Source organism: Patella vulgata, chromosome 5 (assembly GCF_932274485.2).
Source record: "Patella vulgata chromosome 5, xgPatVulg1.2, whole genome shotgun sequence".
In the NCBI taxonomy this organism is placed as follows: domain Eukaryota; kingdom Metazoa; phylum Mollusca; class Gastropoda; family Patellidae; genus Patella; species Patella vulgata.
Genome location: NC_065883.2, coordinates 66,606,022 through 66,629,876, shown reverse-complemented (window position 1 = coordinate 66,629,876; position 23,855 = coordinate 66,606,022). Strand labels below are relative to the sequence as shown.

The 23,855-nt window shown below is 34.7% G+C and overlaps 1 protein-coding gene across 7 annotated transcripts in view; it reads right to left on the bottom strand.

Moving 5' to 3' along the window:
• LOC126820413 (papilin) overlaps nucleotides 1–23,855 on the bottom strand; it is a 164,520-nt gene that overhangs the window by 40,347 nt on the left and 100,318 nt on the right. For 5 of the 7 annotated variants that reach the window (XM_050548326.2, XM_050548325.2, XM_050548327.2 and 2 more), the window contains 2 exons: nucleotides 22,477–22,680; nucleotides 21,971–22,150 (listed from right to left, as the gene is read on the bottom strand). The exons of the other annotated variants lie outside the window; for them this stretch is intronic. In XM_050548326.2, coding sequence (XP_050404283.2) covers nucleotides 21,971–22,150; nucleotides 22,477–22,680 — 384 coding nt within the window. The remainder of the gene's footprint in view (nucleotides 1–21,970; nucleotides 22,151–22,476; nucleotides 22,681–23,855) is intronic. 7 annotated transcript variants of the gene reach the window in all.

Sequence of the window (23,855 nt, the reverse complement as noted above, 5' to 3'; positions counted from 1 at the left end):
ACAGCAATGATCAAACAATACATGATGTTCTAGTGACAGAATTAAAACAACTATAGGGCACTGAACAATAATTAATTCTAACTCATACCAGAAAATAATCTATCAATAAATTTGAAGATGAGATTCATTTTTCATTTTCTTTGATCTCAAATTGAAATGAAATGAATAGGGTTTGAAAATTAACATCCTACTTTTCTGCAACGACTGGTCTAATTAGAACTTGTACACACCATACAGTGTGCTATATTGAGGGTAATTTTGACCCAGACAGCGGCACTACAGTCTATTGTTTCGAATTCAAACTGTCAAAGAGTTCTTTTATGTACACAACAATAATGTATGCAGGGTCTCAGTTTTACATCCCATTCGAATGACTAGACACTGTTTCTTGTCAGGCCCTTTGTCCTGCACCACTGACAAGGTGAAACCAATCCAGAAATCTCAAATGGAGCCCAAAAGGCAGCAAGGAGTTGAAAAAAGTTTGCATATATCTGCACATCAAATGATAACTTTAACCTTAGTTATAACTTCAATATCAAATCTTTAATTTATATTTTCCGTACAAAAAAAAATATCAGTAACCCAAATTTAAATTCGTTTTAATAAACATGTTAAGAACTATTTATTAAATAATCGTAAATGATTCTCCACGGACTCAAGACTAACAGATTCTGTACTTAGTGCAAAGTGTTTAATAACTTTAATTTATATTTTCCGTACAAAAAAAAATATCAGTAACCCAAATTTAAATTCGTTTTAATAAACATGTTAAGAACTATTTATTAGATAATCGTAAATGATTCTCCACGGACTCAAGACTAACAGATTCTGTACTTAGTGCAAAGTGTTTAATAACTGAACATTGAACTTTGTGTAAAAATCTCTGTCATTTAAGTACAAATGTTGAAATCTTCACTTGAGAAATCCTGAATTCCTTGCAAACTACCATATTGTAAAAATGAAATGAAATCGGGTTTTATGTCCAACAGTTTTCTTGACGCGGCTAATGAACACTGTCATATGCCATACAGTGTGCTATGAGGGAAATTTTGCCCAGACAGTGGTGCTACGGCCTACCCTTATATCAAATTACATTAGCTTTTTATATATCTTTATGTATGATTTTTCATGAAAAGCTTGTAAGCCAATGAAATGGGATAATTTAAGTCAAGGTTATTGAGTAAGATTTTACTCTTGTGTACCGGTACTGAAGGTTAGTCTGACCTGAATTACCTCAAGATACCTGATCTAAATTCAATCATCTAGCAGACGTTACTATCCAGTTTAAAGTTACAACCGATAAATACATTAAAAACATTTCTACAATTACGCAAGCAAATCATCATTAATACGCCCAGTCGAACCCCCGGGGAGCTCATCCACGTGTGAGGATGTAAAAACCCTATGGAGCTTACAACACTAAAACCATGCTTCGTTCATCATTACATCAAGCACCCTTGCTGAGCTCGATCATAAAATCTCTTTGATGTAAATAAAGCGTAGAATGATTTGTGGGTATCGTAAGATTGAAGTGTGAATATTAACGATTACGATATGATAAACCACAAGTAGGTAAGTAGAATAACTTCAGATAAATATTTTTATTTTGTACTAATTAAATAAAATGTTAGATTTACGAATGTTTTACAAAAAAGTCTGTGAATATCATCTATAAAGTTGATAAATTTAATGTTTATGGGTGTGAAGCATCCAAAATAATGTCTAGATAAAATATATATACTTGATTTTAATGAAATTAAATATTTCATTTAAAAAATCGTTCATGAAAATCTATTAAAAAATGAATTAGGTGAAAGGTTAGATAAAATCTATTAAATTAAATATTTTATTGAAAGAATCATTCATGAAAGTCTATTAAAAAAATGAATTAAGTGAAAGGATGTATAAAATATATACATATGATTTTAATTAAATTAAATATTTTATTTAAAAAATCGTTCATGTATCAAAAATATGAAATTAGTGAAAGGTTATGAAAGGTTATGAAAAGCACAAGAAAGAAAAATATATATACACTTGATTATAATTAAATTAAATATTTTATTTAAAAAATTGTTCATGTATCAAACCATGAAATAGATGTAAGTGAAAGGTTATGAAAAGTACAAGAAAGAAAAATAATAATAAAACTAGGTCATTTCAGATGGAAAGAAAACCCGAGGTCCCGTGTACACATTGCCGCGCATGTAAAAGATCCCTTGACAGTTGGAATTCGATATAAGAGTAGGCCGTAGTGCCGCTTGTCCGGGCCAAAATTTCCCTCATAGCACACTGTATGGCATATGCCTGTCTTCATTAGCCAAGATCGAAGCAGAACATAGGACGTTAAACCCCATTTCATTTCGTTTAAACCTTTTCTTGATGTATGATTGGATATATTCCTGGTTGGACATCTGGTAAAAAGCATAGGACATGTCCGGAATATACAGGCGAAATAGCATCAATGGACTGATATTCTATTTGGAGATTCTACTTCACAATATTGTAGTTTGCAACAAATTCATAATCCTCCAAATGATTGTCGGTGGTTTTAAAGAATATCTTAAGTTATTTAAACATGCATTATGCAAGAGCTAAATCTGATTATTACAAGTCTTAATTTAGGCTTCAGATGTTATAGAAATTATAAATTAGATCTTTATTTAAACAACAAGACCAAAATCAACTCTGTAGACCCACGGATGGCTTGGCTACAGCTCGGATTTAAATAGGATTTCACTAATTGATTAAATCAGATAAGGAGTAACCTGATGAAAATACGTCAGTTAGATCGAGGCTAAATGATAGAGTGTACTTAGCAAGGCCGCTGTAAAGCGTTTCCGTATGCCATTGAAAACTTTACTTGATAATCGAGATATGTAGGTGGAGTTAACGTCTGTCAATCAAACGTTCGGCGATGGTGAAGACACATTTCGCTACCATTTCTAGGCAAATATTACAACGATGATAACTATGTTCAGAATACAGTAATTTGACTGAATTTTTCAATATATTCTTCTTTCATCATCTACTTTTGAACTGTTATAGCAAGAATGGCCAACTCTCTATAAATATCTCCCATAATGTATCTTTAAGGACTTGCAGGAGAATTGCTAAAAGAAAACACACTTTTACAAATTAGAGAAGAAATCATTTTGACTATATCTGAAGAGATTTTAGCTATGTTTAACGAAGTGATGGATTGTCTACCAGAGCATGTAGATTTGTTAAGAGTATTTATATTTGGCAGAGCATTTAGATTTGCCAGAGTATGTATGTAAATTTGCTAGAGTATGTAGAATTGCCAGAGTAGATTTGGTAGAGTTTGCAGAGTATGCATATTAGCTAGAGTAGTTGAATTGCCCCAAGTATGTACATATGCTAGAGAATGACTAAAAGTATACAAGATATAATTAGCAAATTATATATATTACAGAGAAGTATTTACAAGAAGAGTCATATATCTGTCATAAAGAGATTTAGCTATATTTATGAAAGTCATACATCTGCTATAAACATTGTTAGCTATTTTTATGCATATTTAGCTGCCAAGAATACAAGAATAGTCCTAGCTATTTTATGAAAGTCATATATCTGCTATGTAGAGTTTTATCTATTTTTATGAAAGACCTTTATGCAAGTTATAAAGAGTTTTAGCTATTTTTATGCATGTTATATAATTTGCTATAAAGGATTGTTTATATTTGTTTATATTTATCACCTCTTAACATTATTTCTTCTTGTACAGAATCTATGACAACAGCTGAAAAATAACAACTAAAAGTCAATTACAGAGGTCAACAATTCAGGTCAAAGGTCAGTAAGGTCAACTAGGATGACCTGTCTTGCAGATTACTGCCTTTTTCTAGTTTTATTGCTGTACTTAATCAGAATAAAATATATTTGCTTTGTTTCTGACATCCTTAAAAATGATTATATATATACAAATCAGATGTGGATGAGTTTGGGGATGATTGGCAGTCATCATGGCATATAACTTGATTATGGACAGATGACAAAGGTGTACAATGATGATGATGGTAACTGTAGGAATCCAGATAATGATGGTGGCAGATGGTAATGATGGTCACCCATATGGTTATGAGGGTTACCTATATGGTAATGATGGTCATCCATATTTTAATGATGGTCATCCATATTTTAATGATGGTCACCCATATGGCCAGATAGTAATGATGGTAATTATGATAATGACAGTTATGGTTATGGTAATGAAAAGGTTATGGTAATCCTGACAATGGCAGCAATGTTAATAATGGTTACACGGTAATGGTAAGTTTATTGCAATCATGATGAGGAGTATCAATGATAATAGTGGTCACTATGGTAATAACGTTTTGACAATCCTGACAATGGCAGCAATGTGAATAATGGTCACCATGGTAATAATAAGGTTATTACAATCATGATGATGGCTGTAATGATAATAATGGTCATCATGGTAATACTAAGGCTATGGTAATCATGACAATGATAAAAATAATAATAGTCACTATGGTAATAAGGATATAGCGATCAAGATGATGGCGACAATCATAATAATGGTTACCATGGTAATAATAGGTTATTGCAATCATGACAATGGCAACAATATAATAATAGTCACTATTTTAATAAGGCTATGGTGATCAAGATGATGGACAATCATAATAATGGTTACCATAATAATAATAGGTTATTGCATTCAATGACGATAGCAGCAATGATAATAATAGTCACTATGGTAATAAGGCTATGGTGATCAAAATAAAGAGCATCAATGATGATAGTGGTCACAATGGTAATAAGAAAGCTATGACAATGATAGTGGTGAGCATTTGTACACAAAACATATCTGAGAGGGATCCTTTAAACTTAAAGGACTGCAAATCAACTAGCCACACAGTAGTACTGTCGAGCTGCTGTGACTTTGTGTTATGCTTTGTAGACTCATTAAAACTCATCTGGGAGGGACCCTTTAACTTAAAGGACAACAAATTAACTGGCCACACGTCACAGTACTGAGTCGACAAGACTTTGTACCTAAATGTACCCTATCCTATAAAATTATCAATGAAGTTAGAATACACAGGCAGAAGTCTGTAACAAGTCGTTGATAATCTGATCTAATGACCTCCGTTTATTTACCTCGACTATCGTATTGACACAAGATATATACAACACAAATCTAACTTTGATGTAGTAGGTAAAGGGGTCGTGTTGTCTTGACAACCAGGTAAACACAGGTATAAAGTATGTTAAATTGACCTAATTTTATATATACATAATTGACCTATTTAAATTACAACTTTCATCTCAGATCGCATTTCACTGGCAATAAAGACCTGTGTAAATTTAACCTACTGCGGTTATTGTGATTAAAGTCTAGTATGTCGTACCATTTCAAATGAAATAAAACAGGGTTAACATCCCACCTTTCTGCACCAACTGGCTAATGCAATGTATTATGATGGAAATTTTGCCCGGACAGCAGCATTTCTTCACATTTCTGCCTACTCTTGATTGAATGTCAGCTGTCAAGTTCAAACCAATTGGATATCACAATTTTCTGTCCCATCTGAATGACTAGGCGCATTTCTACCTACTCTTGATTGAATGTCAACGGGTCTTTTAAGTCCACACCAAAGGGTACATGGGTGGGTCGCACTATTTTTTGTCCCATCTGAACGACTAGTCACGTTTCTGCCTACTCTTGATCGAATATCAATTGTCAAGGGGCCTTATTAAGTGTCTTATTTTTTTTTATCCTATCGGAATGACTAGGGGTTTTTGAAGTGCACACCAATGGATGAATCTCTTTCATTCCCTGTCCTATTGTTGTTGTTAGTTAGTTGTATTTTACGTCAGCTTCCACCGAGGTCCTAACTAGGTGCTTTTTGTTTCCAAGCCACAAGTCCTACACCACTGATAAGGGGAAACCAGGCTGTAAATCCTGATGATCTTTCCCACCCCAAAACAGCACAGAACGAGATCAACCTCCTGGTTAGAGAGCTGGGGTCATACTCGCTGAGCTACCGGGGCGCCCAGAAAAGTATGACGTCAAACTCTGTCTCATTTCATGGACAGCAGGCCTTTAATATGAATAGATCAGATGTCAATAGCGAATATTTTTATCAGGCTGGAGCTGAGTTGACATTGTTTCAATTAACCAAACAATGTATAATCATAATGAATTCGTGATACTAATTAATTAATAATCACATATAATTACAGCGGGGTCAAAGGTTATTACATAGTAGGGATATATTACAAACTATGCTAAACAAACACCTGCAAAAATACCGATTGTGTTAAAAAATAACTTGGGTCTAATTCTCGAATTTATTTTAAAATCACCTATTTATGTTTGTGTGCAATATATAAAAGCCCCACTTGGTGAAGATCTGCCAACAGAAATCACCTATTGTTTAAAGATAGGTTCCCAGAAAAGTATTTATCCGGTGGTTATTTCCAATAAAAGTATGGTAATTTTGGTATATATGGAAAGTAGAGATATCCAATCAGGATTCCCTGAAAAACACTCATGGAGCGTATACAGGACAAACATGTCAGGGTTCCCCTAATCGACAGCCTGACAATTAGGAATATCTGTACACGTGACGTCGAAGGCTGTATGCGGAGATTGAGTGCTTGATGTACATGTTGATAAACTTTATGAAGAGTTAGACGTCAACACATTCTGAGATAATCACGGAAAAAGACGCAGGCAGTGGATAATCCGAGAATTTAATTAGGATTCGATATTTGTAATAAATAGTCAGCAATTAAAAGACAACATCGTCTTGTGTGTGCAATGAATTCTCCTCCGACTTCGCACCCGTAAGTCACGTGACACAAACATCACCTCTTTTGATCGATTTTTTATAGCAAGGGTATTCCTTGACAATTACAATGTTTTGAGAAGGATTTGAAGCAAATTTATGATAAATTAATTAGTTTGATTATGTTTTTAGGCTAAATATATCATCAAATCACCCAGTTTGTATGCAGGAATGTATCTTTAACTGTGTGCAATATATTTAGACCCACTTGGTGAAGATCTGTCACTAAACATTCTTATATTTTTACAAGAATCCTTGTCAAAATGTCACTCTTTAATAAACAGTAATTATATTCCGTAGAATGTATCCTGTGTATTTCCAGTTCAATTACTAAAAGTTATTGAACAAGTCCGGAAGATTATGGATTAAATTTGATTTAAGGACAGAACTAAAACCTGTCTGACCCATACCAAGGAATTCCCTTCGACAATGTTAATAGGAAGTATATCTAACCCGAGACAGAACTGTCAAGGCATTCCCAGATGTACTAGTTTATGCAATATGCTCTGGAACAAAACTGGATAATTAATTTGAGCAATTTTAGCTATGGTTAAAGATACATTATGTAACAACTAAATCTGCGTATTGCAGGTCTTTTTTCTGGCTTCAAATCTTACATAAATTATTATTTAGACATTTATTCACATGACAAGCCTATAATCAACTCTCTTAGTCCATCGGATGACCGAGATGAAATGAATTTGAACACATGCGAGATTAAAAAAAAGAAAAAAAAAAGATACTTTCTGAATATTGTCCAGTTTCAGTAAGAAGTATTTTAAAATGTGAAACACAACAGTTTAGGCTTTCCCAGATATACAAAGATATCTTAAATATTTTATGAGATATGCTCTGGAACAAAATTGGGATAGAAGGACAGACATCTGACATCTGGATACTCATCAATTTGAGCACATTTTAGCTTTGATCAATCCATGAAACTGAGATATTGTCGGAATCGGTGACTGTATATAATGTTGCAAATCATTCTGTAATCCAAGATTAAAAATAAATTACGTGGAACAATGAACTGTATGCACAGCTGCATACAGAAGACTCAGCAAAAACGTACTTGTAACATTTATACTTAAATGATAGAAATTATAGAGTTTTTTCTTACATAATTATGAAATAATATTTTTATTATGGTGTCAACATATGGTATAACAAGTGTGTAGTTGAAACATATGGTGTCTTTAGTATCAATAGAACATGTTTCCTCTCCTATATCATTCTTTATACATGTACAAGAGAGACATATTACACAAACTAGGTCATTTCACAGCTAACACATGGTTCAACTTTTAATTTAATAATTGGCTAGCGTGTAGGGGTCTTTAGAAGTGGAAGGAAATAATCAGAGGACCCTAAGGAAACCCACGAGGTTGGAGAGGCAACCCTATTACTTGTCATGTACAAGCTGGGAATCAAAAACACGCAACTTGACTCCATGACAGATCTAATGATCTAAAACACACATGTTAAACCATTCAGCCACCCGTCCTCCTCTCATTCCTTAAAAAATTACACGTGTTGTTTCCTTAGAAGTGGGAGGAAATCAGAGAGCCCTGTGAAAACCCATAAGGTTGAAGAGGCATCCCTATTACTTGTCATGTACAAGCTTGGAATTGAAAACATACTACTTGACTCCATGACAGACCTTATGATCTAAAGCGCACATGTTAAACCATTCAACCACCCATCCTCCTCTCATTTCTTAAAAAATTACATGTGTTGTTCCCTCTCCTATATCATTCCATATATGAAATGAAATGATGGTCTTTAACGACCTTCTTTTCTGCATCCTCTGGGTAAAAGAAGACAGGTGTGCACCATGCAGTCTGCCACAAGGGAAATTTTGACCGGAAATTGTCTTACTTTGAATCCCATCTGTCAACATGTACTCGGAAGCTCAGTTTATTGTCTCTTCTGAATGACTAGACACTGTTCCTGCCATCTCTCTATCCTTCAACATTGACAAGTGGGAACAGCATCGGAAAATCCTAATCTGGACCAACACTGGGAGCGAACCTGAGATCTCCTGGTTGGTAAGCCAGCATCTTAATCACTAAGCTAGTCCAGCACCCCATTCCTTGTAAGATTACATGAAACAATATACCAGTTTCATAACAAGAGAGAGAGAGAGAGAGAGAGAGAAATGGGGTCTAACCTCCACTCACACAAACTATGTCATTTCAGAAGTTTTTAGCAGTGGGAGGAAACCAGAGAAAACCCACGAGGTTGGACAGATAGAGAAATCAGACCAAGAGAATTCTGTCACTTTATAAAATGACCTGGAGAGAAATCAGGACAGTAAGAGAAATCATGACAGAGTGACAGGGGTAGAGAAATCATGACAGGGAATGAGATCACGGGAAAGAGATCATGAAAGAGAGACAGGGGTAGAGAAACCAGACCAAGACAGAATTCTATCACACTCTATAAAATGACTGAGAGAAAACAGATGGAGAGAGAATTCTATCACTGGATAAAGGGGCACACAGAGAAATCAGACAGTTAGCGAATTCTATAACATTATAAAATGACACCTAGAGAGAAATCAGATCGAGAGAGAATTTTGTCAACTAATAGAGAGGATTAAATGAAATGTATTTTAAGCAGGTGTTAACGAGATGTGTTCTTCAGGTGTGATATTTGACCCACTGAATCTACACAGGTTATTTACACAGGTAATCTACGAAAGCTCCATACGATTAAAATCATCTCTACAACAAAGAAAGTTCACAGTCCATCAAATTATAGAAAACTTTCATCTTCAACCTGAATTAACCATAGATAAGACCATGACATTTTATAACCTGTGTTAGTGACCAACATCAATAACATATTTATTGTGTTTGTCATCAAATTTATAGACTTTGAGAGAGAGAGAGAGAGAGAGAGAAAGAGAGAGATTTCAATAATTTGCTCCCACCCTCCAGTCAAAATTTCCATGTAAGCATACTGTAGGTATACGCTCATCTTTTTTAACCAGCAGGATGGTGCAAAAAAGTAGGATGTTAAACCCCATATCATTTCTGGATGTAATCTTAAAATTGTTTACAGCTGCTGAACAGTGACCACTTTACAATAACAATTTGCAATAAAAATATATAAACATAAAAAGGTACCCTTTTTTTTCTTCACCTGAGTGAAGAGTGTAAATAATATTATTTATCTGACAAGGTAGATGTAGATCTATGATATATATTAAAGATATTAACCCCAACACGTGGACAGTGTCCATATATTTCTATGATATATTACACATATAACCCCCTACACGTGGGCAATAATCCTATAAACCTACATAAAAAACCAAAATGTCACTAATGTTAATCATACCAGACATTTCATATTATCTGTAATAACAATTTAATATATTTTTTTTTCTGATACTGGGGTTGTGAAAGTTTAGCAATAAAGATATTGGAATCCGGTCCAGGAATTAAATCTTGGTGTTTGATAGAAGATCTGACATGGAAAGAAATGTTTTTTGTTTGATTCAATGGGATGAAATATCTTGGTCTAGTTGTATGTGCATTGGCGTGCACATAAAAGATTGGATATGTGGGAACGCAAAATTTTTCTTCCTATTACTGAACATCTACTTCAACTTGGGGGTTGGATGGCCGAAAGGTTAGCACATGGGCGCTGTATCATAAGGTCTGTCATTACTGGCGTGGTTTCGATTGCCCGGTTGTACGTGACAAGGAGTAGGGTCGCTTGTCCAACCTTGTGGGTTTTCTCCGGTCCTCCGGTTTCCTCCCACTGCTAAAGACCCCTACGTGCAAGCAAATTGTTGAAATAAAATTGAACTGAAATGTGTTAGTCCCGAAATGTCCTAGTTTGTGTTGAGTGGACGTTAAACCCCATTTCTCTCTCTCTCTCTCTCTCTCTCTCTCTCTCTCTCACTGTGTCTCTACTTCAACTATGAATTTCGTCAACATTAGCAACATCCATGGAAATGTCCTCTAGTCTATGGAAATCAACCAATGGAATAATTTCAATCAGATCTTGGTAGTAAAAGCCACCACTGTGCAAAAGGTACAGTTCTTATGATAAAATTAGAACACACACACAATAAAAACCTACAGTCAAATTTCAGATGTACTTAATATTTTACACATGCATGAATTTATTTAAATAGTTTCAATGACATTTAGTAATAGAACTGGATATATAAAGGTCCCAATACTATGGAATACAATTACTGTATATTAGTGAGCGATATTTTGAACTGGAAATAAAGGTCCTAATTCAGAGAGAAAGAGAAATGGGGTTTAATGTCCACTCAACACAAACTAGGTCATTTCGGGACTAACACATGGTTCAATTTTATTTCAATAATTCATTTGCACGTAGGGGTCTTAGCAGTGGGAGGAAACCGGAGAAAACCCATGAGGTTGGACAGGCGACCCTACTCTTTGTCACGTAGACCGGGGAATCGAAACCACGCCAGTTGTTTCAATGACAGACCGTATGATACCATGAGCACATGCTAACCAATCGGCCATCCAGCCCCCCCTCCCCCAGTTATTTCAACATGGAATACAATTAGTGAGTGATGTTTTGACTAGGCTTTTAGTCTTTATTTAGTTAAAATATGGTCATCATTCCTTGATGAAGACAAGAGAAACCTAGTCAAATCCTTGCTGAATACACTGTAAGCCGAGTATCATTTAATCTTGTGTATCTAGCACTAATTTCTTTCACATTCGTTTAATATAAAATCTTTCTTTAGAAATTAATAAAAAAAACTAGATGATTTTACACGATTTTTATGCATTTTTAAACAAAGATTTGATATTGAATGAATTTGAAAGAAATAATAGACAAGATTAAATGATATCCTGGTCACAGTATAAATGAACAGTAATTGTATTCCATACAGCTGTGACCTGTGTATGAATTTATTTATGGAAATTTTAAAGGATTCTGTGATTGTCTTGCTCTTGTGAGAAATGAAACTAAATGTGGGCCTTTGAGAATTAAATAAAACAATCTGCAATTGTGTAATCCATTAAAATTATATACATGTCTTTTTTTATTGCCTGTCAAAAAAATAATTTGATATTTAGTCAAACTACAGATAATAGCTGTCAAAAGATGTCAGCATTAACATTCTTTCAGAAAAAAAATAAATAAATTGAGTCCAATTAGTTAAGTAGGATGTTTTTTATGATTCTGGGAGACAGACTGAGTTTTTAAAATTAATCATTTTATTACTAGTTTATTAGTTAATGGATGCCAAAATTTGTTGATTTTTTTTTTACACATTTTGAAAGGACTGAAATGGCATGGCATTTAACCTTATACACCAACTTGGTTAATATATAATGAAGATGGACATGATTTTTAATCATTAGCACTTCAATTTGAAAGGACAGAAATGAAATGGTTTTCAACACCAACTGGGCTAATATATATAACGAAGATGGACATAATGTTTAATCATCAACACTTCATTTTTGTTTATGTTAGGTTCCTGCTGTCGTGAGATGGTTACGATAGGATTGTTCCTTTTGAGTCCACGATCTGGTACGGTAGATACGTTCGGATATGTTTCAATACGATCAACACAATTGGTACGACTGACCACAATATATGATAAGACCTAGCTAATAGGATCATCACCAATATTCCACGATTAAAACTACAATTTCAATATAGCAAGAATCATAGCATTAGTGGGAAATATTTGAAATTCACTCAATAAAAATTACATAGTATTTTCAAAGAGTATCATATCTTATATCTTCATAATTTTTGCCAGTATATGATAAGACCTGATAGGCTCCCCACAATTACTCCATAATTAAAACCACAATTTCAATCGTAGCACGAATCGTGATAGTGGGAACCTAGCATTAGTGAGAAATATTATTTAAACCTCACTCAATAAAAATTACAAATTATTTTCACAGAGTACCGTATCTTATATCTTCATAATTTTTGCCAGTATGGTCATCAATCATCCAAATTCAATGGCAATTTTTTGGCCTTTTCGTCACAAATACCCTCTTCTTGTCTAATAAAAAATTAGTCACAAATACCCTCTTCTTGTCTAATAAAAAATTAGTCAATGTGAAATTTTGTCAATATATCATAGAACGTACAGTACATAAATACAGCACATAGTGCCAGTATGGTCATCAATCATCCAAATTCAATGGCAATTTTTTGGCCTTTTCGTCACAAATACCCTCTTCTTGTCTAATAAACAATTAGTCAATGTGAAATTTTGTCAATATATCATAGAAGGTACTGTACATAAATACAGCACACAGCGCGTAAAGAGGTTCACTACATAAACCAACCACAATACAATGCCATTATTGACCATAGATCTACATTTTTGGACCAAGAAAGGGTTTCCCAACCGCCACTCATCTTGTTCTTCTTGAGGGGTCGGGTGGTCGGGCACCGGTAATGGGAGGCACCTAAAGGTCCATCAATTGACATAAAACTTGGCATGTTTGTTCCGACGAGAAATGCGCATCAATTGACAGAACTTATATTTTTGATATGTCACAATTCCAAGATGGGTGTGGGTTGGTGTTATACTGACTTCCTTGTCCATAGTGAGCTGGTGCTTGTTTTGATATTCCATTACAAATTGAGAAAACCAATCGACACTTTAAAGAGAGAGAAATGGGGTTTAACATCAAATCAACACAACTAGGTCATTTTGGGACTAACATATAGTTCATTTCAATAATTCGCTTGCCCATAGGGGCCTTTAGCTGTGGGAGGAAACTGGCGGACCTAGAGAAAACCCACAAGGTTGGATAGGCGATCTGTGACTCAATGACAGACCTTTATGATTTCATGCACACATGTTAAACCACTAGACTCCCCCCCCCCCCCCGACACTTTAAAAAAGAAATCCTTACATAATAAGACACTTAATTAAAAGACTGGAATTTATTTTATAAATTAAAACACAATAGCCAATTAAAAAAACAAGTCATTTGCTTTATCAATTTAAGTCTAATAGACACATAAAAAAAAAAACGACCACAGTTTATTTCATAAATGAAAACATTTTTTTTGTACTATGCTTGAAAACAAATATCCACCCACTATCCAGGGTGTACTAGATATGAAGGATGTCAGTGAAGTGGGTGCTGAGTCAAGACAGACAGATTTGTTGGCATTTACAAGTTGATGGGATTTTATCATCCAAGTAGGAGATAGCGGAAGCTTCAACTAGAGTCAAGTGTCATGTCAGCTTAATTGTGTAAAGGAATGCACTTTGATGTCTCCATATAATTATCAGAGTATCTAGTTCATTTTGAAACTAACATATAGTTCCTATGGTTTACAATAGCAGTGTGTGTAATGAGACAGAGCAGAAATTTTCCTGTTTTTGCCAAACTCTTCTTTGGATTCCATCTGTCAATGCTTCTTTAACATACATGTACATTCAAGTGTGTAGGCGTGCATGAACTGGCCTCAGGCAGGACTGGGCACACATCTGGATATGTGCCTCTCTTGACAAGTGCAATCCAACAACATGAGGAAGTTTCTACCGAGGAAAGAAAAAGCTTTAAACCAGGTCTGATTGTTTGCACTGCACAAAAGTGGTAGTGAACTGTAAATTCATGTATAACAGTTTGATAATTGTAAAGCCAGTCTGAGTACTTAATCTCAGTGAAAAAGTGCTCTGCACAAAAGTTATATACAAAGATAATATGCCTTTCATACAAAGTATCATGAACAAGAAGTTTTGCTACATGAATGTTTATTGAACAAATAAGTGCAACTGAAATTTGACTTCAAAAATAACAAATAATCTGTAAATTACGACTTTTCCACAAAAAACTTTAAATTACGATTTTCCACAAACAAAAAAAATTAAATTATGACTTTTCCACAAAAAACTTAAAATTGCAGCTTCTTCCACAAAAAACTTTAATTTATGACTTTCCACAAAAAACCTGTAAATTATGACTTTTCCACAATTCAGTGAATAAAATAAACACCCAAACACCCCCCAGGTCTACATATACATACCCCACAGTAAATAGTTTATCCAAAAAGTCAGTTTGACCCCATCCAATTAACTGGTCTCGTCAGGAAAGCTGTGGGCATCTCCACGATAATAATAGAAAAATAAACACGATATGTTTAAATTTAAAACCTGTTTAAATAGAGAGAAGTTTAAATAGACTGATTCTGTCAATATCTTATCTAATTAGTCAATATCTTATCCATGCCAATTAAAATATCTTAAATACCATGAGATGGAGATATTAACCCCCAATAGTACATGTGGTATATCGCTCATTCCAACACATTAGAATTTTTATAGAATCTTTTCTTTTTCTGGTTTATGTGAGTGATAAAAACCCCAACAAATATTAGAGATGGAGACAGTCACCATAGCTCCCATCCCTGCTAGTACATGCAGCATCTTGTCCACTCCAATTCATCTAGAGTTTTATAGCATCACATCTTCCGTTGGGTTCATGTGAGCGAGAAAACACCACAAACACCAGGGGTGGACACTGTGAACTTGCTAATACATGTAAAATGAAATGAAATGAAATGGGGTTTAACATCCTACTGTTCTGCTCCGAACTGAGGTTATGAAGACGGGCATACCCCATATAGTATGTTAAGAGGGAAATTTTGCCTGGACAGCCTACTCTTATATCGAATTCCAACTGTTAAGGGATCTTTTTACGTGCATGCCAATGTGTACACATGACCTGGGTTATCCGTCCCATCCAAATGATTAGACAGCTGTCCTTGTCAGGCCCACCGCGACCCCCTGCTAATGCATGTAAAACAAATCTAAAATTTCTATATCTTCTCTCCCGTTTGGTGTATCTGAATGAGAAACCTTCCACCAATACCACAGTGGTGGGGTGAGATAGTAACCCTCACTAGTACATATAGCATCTGGCCAAACAAATACTAGAGATACCCATGCTAGTACACGTGACATCTAACCCACTCCAACCCAGTTTTTATAGCATCACATCTTCTGTCGGCTTCATCTGAGAGAGAAAAAGAACCCAAGAAGTTGGAGATCTGCCCCGCCGCCTAGCTCATTTGTGTGGCATCTCGCCTACTCCAACTCATCTAGATACAAGTTTCCCTTGGGTTCATTTGGTTGAGAAAACAACAGAAACATTTAGACTATGTTTAAAACTAGGCCAGGTCGTCTTTATCAGATTTTATCAATGGTCGTGTAATAATAAATATACAAACTAAGAAATATAACACCCAAGACAAAATGCCTGTAACGTTTTTTTTGAAAGAAAGTGAAAAACAATTACTTTAAGGCTACAGCAATTTAACTTCTAGTTCCTCCAGGTTTTGATAAATCTTATTAAAACATAGATCCCATTTGGTTTCATTTTTTATAGTTTCAAATTTTGCTTCACTTGTCTTTACTATGCTAGGATATGGAAGAGTTTCTATATAACCAACGTTAGCTCTGGTTGATGTGAAGGATTAGCCAATGAAATGGTCTGTTACGCCGAGGTCTTGGCGTGCGATGCACAAAACTGTGGTTAAACAGATTGAGTTCTTTCAGGTTTTGATATATAAATATCACATGAACAATGTTTTGTATAAAAATTTCAAAACTTAAAAAAGCTTTTGAAAAGAGCAACCAAATAATAACACAGGTCTAGTTTGGGCAAATTTTGGGCAGATTTAAATATTTAGTTATTTTGTTGTTTTTGAAAATTCAGGGGTTTTATTAACGTCATATTTTTTATCAATTTAATAAATGATATTGTAAAAACTATAATAAGGCATAGTATCTTTTTAGTAGTTATTGGAATGGAGAAATACAGAAATTTGTTATTTTTAAATTAATATCATGAGAAAAATTTCAAAAGGTGTTCCCGAAGATCACAAATTCAAATTAGAGTGGCCTAAAATGATAATTAACTATTAGCTAATGACCATTCTGGTGCTGAAATCAAACCCAAAACATTCCTGTTAAAAAATTCCTGTAATGTAACATGAGCTGGCCATCACTAAAAATAAATTATTTTTATTTTTTTATGATCAATTTTTATCAGCTCTGATAAATATTACAGTCAGTAATATCAGTCAAAAGTATATATCTAAAGATTTTTTGATAATTTAGCATTTTTACTGCCAAGAAAATTCAGGAAGTTGTAAATTGGGTTTGAGGGCAGGCCACAGTAATTTATCGAATTTGTACTTTCAAAATGGTTAAAGATGCATATTATGCTAGACTAGTAATGTATCCAGCTATGTTCAGTGCCGAAATTCGTCCGGGGCCAAAATTTGCTCAGAGCTCAAATTTGATGTCCTAAAACATTTACAGCATCATGCTTGTTAATTTGATACCACTTATGTGGCAGTGGCGCGCGGCAATAAATCGTGACAGGCGAATAAACCCACATCTTTGATTTTATTTATATAGATTTAGATAAAGAGCTGACCGTTCTTGATATAGCAGTTCAAAAATATATGATGAAAAATGAGATATATATTGAAAATTTCATTCAAATTACTTTATTCTGGTTGAAGTTATGACTGTTCAAAGTCTTGATTATCTATTTTATTGTTACATTTTTTAATCTCACGGATGCTAGAATCCATTTACATCTCGGCCATTCAATGATCCAGAGACTTGATTATGGGCTTGTCATGTGAATAAATATCTAAATAATAACTTATATAACATTTGGAGCCAAATTAAAGACCTGCAATAGGCAGATTTAGATCTTTAACATTTTCTGGAAACATTCATTTAAAGCTAATTTAGCTGTTCAAAAAATGTAAAAATATTCCATAAAACTTTGGATGGGGACATTCACACCTGCACCTCCTTGTAGGTCTGCTACTGAACCATTGAACCATGTGTTAGTCCTAACATTGCCTAGTTGAGTGGGCGTTAAGCCCTTTTCTCTTGTGCACACTGGGACACATTCGGGTAGATCTTAGTTTAGACCGAATTAATGGGTCACGTGTGGGCAGATTCAAACTTAGACCCAATCAAGGGGGGTAGGGTGATCCGAATGGTTAACGCGTGCACGTTGAATCAGTAGGTCTGTCATTGAATCATGTGGCGGGGTTTTGATTCCACGCTTGTACGAGACTAGGAGTAGGGTCGCCTGTCCAATCTTGTGGGTTTTCTCTGGGTCCTTCGGTTTCCTCCCACTGCTAAAGACCCCTACCCACAAGTGAATTATTGAAATAAAATTGAACCATATGTGTTAGTCGTGAAATGACCTAGTTTGTGTCAAGTGGATGTCTCTCTCTCACTCTCTCCATCCCCCCCCCCCCATCAATCGAAAAAACAAATCACAACTATGTGAAGTGTCACATTCGTTAACCCAAGGCCTGTGTTGATGTTGATTACAGCCCCTCCCCCTCTCTTCCCATCATCCTGGAAATAAAACCAGCCCCTATTCCAATCTGTCCAATTTCCAGGGTATCTTACAGTCTTGCTATATATTCTCCATCTATATTTATGTCAAGTTTACTTTAAGATCTATATATCTAATAGTACAGCTACAAAGATATATTAGACAGCCGTGTAATTAGGTGTAACTTTTACTAGATTTTATAAGTGGCAACAAACCGTTAGATAATTGTTATAACATATTTCTACCAGAAGATGGTTCTACTATCTATTATAATATAACATCATTCTTGACAAGCTCCGAGCTAGATGAGCGAAAAAGTACTGTAAAAACGTTAAAATGTTATTAAACCAGTGAAGCCACCTTTTATATTTCATTGTTTGCTGTGGAACAAAGTAGAGCAGCTCTACGATTGTGCTAAAATTTTTGGATATATATACACTAGAGGATGGTTCTATATTCAACCAAAACTTTATAATTTCACTGAGACACATTTGACTGTTCTTCTGATATGATCAAGCCTGGAAAAAGGCACCTGTCGTATATTGTCCGGCACAAATTCTGACTTTTCACAACGCCAAATCCAATTTGAAGATCCCTCTTGGCCCATGCTGGGATTCAACCCAGAAACATTCTAGCTTATAATCAGGTTACTCATTACTTATTTGCAAGGACCTGCCCCCTCTTCCAGAATCAAATAATCATGTATGCCTGTGGCCACATTATCACATAGTTAAGGCATTTGATCTATTTTGACAATGAATTCATAAGGTAACTCAATGAACTATTGCCATAAGGAAATACCTCTGCAATATAAGTCAGTAAAATCTATTGTTTCTATATAAGAGTCAGTGTGATAGCAACAATTACAAGATCAAATATCACGGACATCTAAAGATTAAAACAAGATTAAAACTTGTCTGTTTTATCATTAAATAAAGCTCTGTTTATTTTATTTAGTAGATCTGATGTAGACATTAGAAAGACCTTCTTCCTGTTTAGATTTAACTCTTATCTTCAATACCTACACATTATTATCATGTTTTATCACTAAATCGGCCTTTTATCTACTTAATTTCTACCAAAAGAATAATAAATCCCAAACTTTCATCTTCATTGAATACCTCCAGGAATAATTCCAACATGTTTTTATCAATTAATAAGGTACTTATAGAGAAACTTAATACTATGTTCGTGGTTTTTTAATCTCCAGAAGTACAATAATGCTACCTTAGAATTACTGCCGACACAGTGAAATTTAAATAACAGAATGTTGTTTTCTTCATCAGCCTTGGAATATAATGCCTGATTGGGTCTGTACAGCACAGTGGACACTTACTGGTACATTCACTTTTTGTTTGTTGCTTGCAATATCTGTGTAGTTTGTTTAGTGTCTGTAGGTTTCTCTTATCGTTTTTGTTTGTGTGTAGTGCAGTCCTCCTGCACTTACTTATTAAAGCCGCTGATTGTCATTTAAGGGATTTTAAACTATGTACTTATGTGGATATCATATTTAAAATTTTATTTCATTATTATATAAATGAAATTAAATGAAATGGGGTTTAATGTCCTACTGTTCTGCTCCGACAGGCTAATATATAATGAAGACGGCTCATTATTATATAAGAAAAAGTACAGAGATTTCTGTCATTTATGTACAAATTATGTTGAAAGTCCATTCTTCATCTGAAAAATAATGAATTTCTTGCAAACTACAATTTGTGAAAATGAAATGAATTGGGGTTTAACATCCTACTATTCTGCTCCGAATCGGCTAATGAAGATGGGCATATGCCATACAATGTGCAATGAGGGAAATTTTGCTCAGACAGCGAAGCTATGGCCTACTCTTATATCAAATTCCAAATGCCAAGGGATCTTTTATGTGCACACCAATGTATACACATGACCTTGGTCCTGCACGCTGACATGGGGGTAACCATGCCAGAAAATTCTGGTGAACTTTCTCAGGCAACACCCGGATCGAGCCTGTGACCTCCAAACTAGCGAGCCAGCGCCTTAATCACTGTGGCTCCCTATTTACAATATACAGACAATATAAAGAAAGCAACCGCACTAAAAGTGTTGGGTAAAACCTTTTAATATGCCCTTTTTAAAAGGGTTGAACTGTGAAGGGAAGATCTACCGCTGATATTTGGTTTTGTGTTAAATAATTAATCAGAGTACATTTCTGCATGAATTAAACCTGTGAAAAACTAGAAAATGGCTGAAAAATGAAATTCAGCCAACTAGTATTCTAGATCTACAGAAAATGTTTAAAAAAAAAAATATAAATAAAATATTATGTATTGTATCCAAAATTTTATTTTTAAGGAACTTGTATTAAGTAGTCTGACATTCTGATTTTTCAACTTGGTTCATTGTGAAATATTTCAACATTTTTAAAAGGTTTTTAAATCTAACAGGAATTTTTGTGTCGTGGAAACACAAGCTACAAAATAAAATCATGGCAGAATTTACATAAGCTGACAGATTCCAAGATTAAAACAGAGATAATCTTTCTTTACAACAGCAACAAGAAAAACTTTATACGGTTTTAAACTCTTAGTGTATTGTAACATTAGGCCAAATGTCTACAATGTTTTGTATTTCAAAAATTGTATTCTGTCTTATATGTGGGTTGAGAATCAAAACCATGTCACTTGACTCAACATGCTATTAATTCTTAGATATGAGATCAGTGACAGACCTTATGATCTAAATCAACTTGCTATGATCAGGATCTTATAGCCCATTCAGACACTTAAGTTGAACTGGTTTAAAAACCCCGGGGATCGTTAAACCAGTTTAACTTAAGCGCCTGAACGCAAATGTGGGGCAAATAAACCAGTTTAAAAACCCCAGCTCGCGACCTGTCTTAGGCGTCTGAATGGGTTGGCTTAAAACCCCCGGGTCCAGCTTGCTTTGAGCATAAGCAGTACGCATAAAGTTGCATTCCTGTGAAAATATCGGGGTCAGACAGTGCCAATGTTATCGAAAGCGTGCGAGAACGGAATAAAGAATATAAAGCTACCCATGCGTAGTTAACTTTAACCTCCGACCGAAGAGGTCAGAATAGTTAAACTGGTTTGGCTTATAGTTATAGTATGTGTGAACGTGTGGGCCTGACAAGGACAGCTGTCTAGTCATCCATATGGGACAAAAACGAGGTCATGTGTACACATTGGTGTGCATGTAAAAAATCCCTTTGCAGTTCGAATTCAATATAAAAGTAAGCTGTAGTGCCGCTGTCCAAGCAAAGTTTCCCTCATAGCATACTGTATGGCGCATGCCGGTCTTCATTAGCCCTGATGAAGCAGAACAGTAGGAAGTTTATACCCCATTTCATTCTTCACTACTGACAAGTGGAAACAACGCATGAAAAACCTAAGGAACTTTCTGAGCCAGTGAATGAGTCAGTGCCTTACTCACTGAGTCACAGTGGCTCTTACAAGGTGAAAAGCTTCAACACTTTGATATGGTACAAAAACTTTCACACAACAAAAATTGTTAGTCAAAAACAGTAAGATAAAATTGAAATATATTAGTTACTGAAATTATAATCTAGTTCTATTTCAACAAGGGATATACTACATATTAATATAACTATGGAAGGCACAGAATCTGACTGGAACTTTCATCTTTTGAAAAATATCAATCAAATTTCAATCCAGTTTTATTACGTGGGAAATACTACATATTAATTTCACTACATATAAGGCATAACAACACTTCTACTGGATCTGACTGGAGTTTTTTTTTTACCTTTCGGTGTTCTATATGTGACCTGATCTGACCGTGGGCCAGTACCTTCACGGGTTACAGCTTGTATTCTAAAATAGTATGTGGTATCAGCTCTCAAGTCAGTTATAGTCGTGGACAACCTGTTACCTATAACACGCTTCTGTATCCAAATTTCACCTTTTGTATACCCTATCACATAATCTGAAATACAAAAAAACCAACATTATTTTAGGACTGCATTTCATGGAGTCAGTTTTGTCCATTTCTGGTGATTTCAATAGGTCTGGTACGAAGGTAATAATAACACTACAGTTGCATTTCTTATGTCTATGATTTATTTAATGGTTATACTTGTTGCTGGCAAAAGTTTGTTTTAACCAAATTGATCTATCTTTTTCAGGCTTAGAACTTTTCAGCCAGCCCTCGTACATCCCCGGTAGGGTGGTTAAGTTTTGGGTGGTCTGAGGGCTAAAGAAATATGAAGTTCAAATAAACTGATAAATAAACAATTGGAAAAAAAAAATTACCTGTAATATTTCCATTAGATACGGCCGGTGCCTGCCAACTTAATACAACTGATCCATGATTATCTCGATTCGTAGCAAATGTTATATTATGAGGGTACAACTCCTGTCTAGAGGTCTGTGATTCGGACCCTGTCTTCTCTGTTCTGTTCTGTGTCGTGTTTACATAACTCGAGTTTCTAGATGCGGTACGATCCTTTATCAAAACTAGAACCAGAAAATGGAATCAAGTCCTTGAAAGTCTGAGAACATGCAGGATGTATTATTCCTCTCAAAATCACTACATAGATATATTTACTATATCAAAATGACTACACATGTATATTTACTATATCAAAATATTCATATACAAGATATAGTTTATATTTTTCAAATTGTATTCAAATATTCAAAATATTTCACACAGTTTGACTGAGAAAGAAAGTTCTGTACTATTAAAATCTAAATGGCTGCTATTTTATTTAGTTCTGTAAAACCAGTAAATAAAGATAGGTTGCCAGGCAACGAAACATACGCCCACAGCAGCTAAATCGTCCGGGCAGTCAACAAGAGTTGTCGCATATTTTTACTTTTTTCAGTAATGAAACATTTATAATACACTAAAATCTGATTAAGAGCAACAACTCAGAAAACCATTAGAATTTGTTTGGTTTTTATAAAGTTCTGCCCCATGCTAACGTTTTGTATACAAAACTTTTAATACTGTATCATGGATTTAGCTGTTCCAAGTCATAAAAATTCATTGAAAATCAATATACTTGTTCGTCTTAAGATCATAAACTCTGTGTATCAATCTGAAGTCAATCGGATATTAACTTTGGCCTCTAGAGCGTCCACAAGATTTTTCAAAGTGATCAAGGGCCATAACTTTGGCAGTAATTATCAGAAATCTTTGAAAATCAATAGGATTATTCGCCTTGTGACCTCAAACACTGTGTATAAATTTAAAGTCAATCAGATATTAACTTTAGCTTTTAGAGCATCCACAAAATTTTTGAAGTGATCAAGGACCATAACTCTGGCAGTAATTATCGAAAATCACTGAAAATGAATAGACTTCTTCGTCTCATGACCTTAAACACTGTGTATAAAATTTAAAGTCAATCGGATATTAACTTTAGACTCTAGAGCGTCCACAAGATTTTTCAAAATGATCAAGGGCCATAACTCTGGCAGTAATTATCGTAAATTGCTGAAAATCAATAGGATTCTTCGTCTCATGACCTTAAGCACTGTGTATAAATTTAAAGTCAATAGGATATAATAACTTTGGCCTCTAGAGAGTCCACAAGATTTTTTTGAAGTGATCAAGAGCCATAACTCTGGCAGTAATTATCAGAAATCGCTGAAAATCAATAGGCTTCTTCGTCTCATGACCTCAA